Genomic DNA, 2,325 nt, shown 5'->3' on the forward strand with positions numbered 1-2,325 from the left:
ATAATAATTATATTTGATTTTATTAAACAAGAATGACATTAGGCAATAGAATTGATAAAAATATTGGAAAAAATCTTAGAAATTCTTTTAATGAAATATTCTTGTAAAAATCGATATTTTTTATTCATTTATTTTCTAAAATTAATATAAGCAATCTTCACAATCATATTTCATCGAGAAATCTTTTCATTATCAAATAATAATACGGATTTCTTCTATATTAAATGATTGATTTTCTTCTATATTATTAAGAAACATACTATATTGTAAGTATATTATAAGAATATTATAATATATTTCTATATTATTATTAAGAAATACTTTATAAATATGTATATAAAATTTGAATATATTGCATTAATATTACATTAATTGTTAAAATTAAAAACATTAACAAACATAATTTGTGCTATCATTTTATGTACAGAATATAATATAGTTTTTAATTTAAAAATTCGATTCGTTGATGCAAATTTATTTAAGTATATAAGATCAAATAAATAACAGCACGATTTGTCTTTAATATTGTATAATTTTTTTCTAAAAAAATTTTTTATATTTTATGTATTTTTTTTAAGAAGATTAAGATGAATATATCTTATATAACTATTATTTGATTTCCAAAATATATACTTTTTTAAAAAATATTTTTAATATTTCGTACTTTCAAATTCAATAAATTTTTGAAGCTCGATAAATCTAAATCTAAATTCTATGGAAATTCATATAAACTATCTACAAATATATAATTATATATAAATATATAATTAAAAAAAAAATTTAAAAAAAAGTAAGTAAAAGTATTTTAAATAAGTTTCTTATTTTTTTTCTTCCTTTTCTCCTTATATTTTTCATTATTTTTCTATAGTGTTATTGTTGTTTCTATTTTTTGTGTTTGTAAATAAGATACTAGTTTTTCGTTACATTTTTGGATCTTTTTCATTTTATTAATCAGATGTTAAATCAACAGAAGTGAGTAATTTTATTTTCTTTCATTCACAGTAAACTGAAAAGAGATTCGGGTCCACACTTTGAAAACAGTATATCAGACACAGATAGACTACTTTTGCAGAAAGACGAGGAGGTAAGAAAGTAATAAAGAATTATGAATAATCGATATTACGTGCTTCTTAATTATGCATAACTTCATTTAACATAACATTTGAAAGAATTTTAAATAGCATGCATATGTTATTTTATATTATATCCTAAAACAATATTATTAAATATAAAATAAAAAATGATTTCATGGAATTATTTTTGTTTGCTATTTTTACAAAAATCATCAATTTGATTTTACAATTAAACAAAAATATGTATTCATATAAACATATTTTTTAACTAAATATTTATATGGTTATTTATTTCAATTAATTTCAATAAAAATATTGTAAAACTTCATTTATTAATAAAATTAATAAAATTAATAAAATTTATTTATTAATAAAATTTCAATAAATAAATAAAATATATATTTTTAAAAAATTCTTATTTATTATTTGAAAAAAAGAATTATAATATCTATATTTGTTTTTAAATTGTTAAAAAAATAGCAAAAATATATATTTAAATAAACATTTGCACAATCATAATTTTATTAAATCTTATGGAAAGGCAAAAATTTTTTCAAACACTATATGAAATTTTAGAATTTAATATAAATACTTTAACATAATTAAATATATTAATAATTAAACATAACAGTGAAAATATAATAATTTTAGAATTCCTCTAATTAAGAATTTGAAGAAAAGAAAAAAAAGAATTTTAAAAATAGTTACAACAAAAATTGTCAAAAAATTTAAAAATAATTTCAATATGGTAATTTATAAACAAAACAATAAAATTTTGAAACATTATAATAATGAAGTATTTCAAATTTATTTTGAAATCTACATAAATTACATCATTTCAAAACTTCATTGTTCATTTTATAAATTATATATTTTATAAATTACAATTTTTTTCTTCTTATTTATATTTATATTATAATATTTCTATAATATTTCTTACATATTTTATGATATATAAAATATTCATAATATATAAAATTTATTTAAAAATTGATGTATTAATAACTGTGGATTTATCAATATCTAAATTATTTTTAAACTTTTTATAATTGTTTTTAAATTATTCTTATTTAATATTTTATAATTTTTTATAATTTTTTTATTTCATGCATTATTTTGTAAAGTAATTCATAATTATAAATAATTTTATATATTCTTCGTTTTTTTATAATGATTTAATGATTTTCGCAATTTCTTTTTATAAATTATTCTATAAATTATAGATTTCTAAAAATATGTATTTGTTATTATA

General features: G+C 15.1%; 1 protein-coding gene across 3 annotated transcripts in view; it reads left to right on the top strand.

Annotated features, from left to right (window-relative positions):
* LOC102679634 (septin-2) overlaps positions 1-2,325 on the top strand; it is a 13,394-nt gene that overhangs the window by 10,099 nt on the left and 970 nt on the right. For all 3 annotated transcript variants that reach the window (XM_006620999.2, XM_006621001.2, XM_006621000.2), the window contains exon 8: positions 1,003-1,084. In XM_006620999.2, the coding sequence (XP_006621062.1) occupies positions 1,003-1,084 (82 nt within the window). The remainder of the gene's footprint in view (positions 1-1,002; positions 1,085-2,325) is intronic.

Source organism: Apis dorsata, unplaced genomic scaffold (genome assembly GCF_000469605.1).
Source record: "Apis dorsata unplaced genomic scaffold, Apis dorsata 1.3 scaffold_575, whole genome shotgun sequence".
Classification (NCBI taxonomy): domain Eukaryota; kingdom Metazoa; phylum Arthropoda; class Insecta; order Hymenoptera; family Apidae; genus Apis; species Apis dorsata.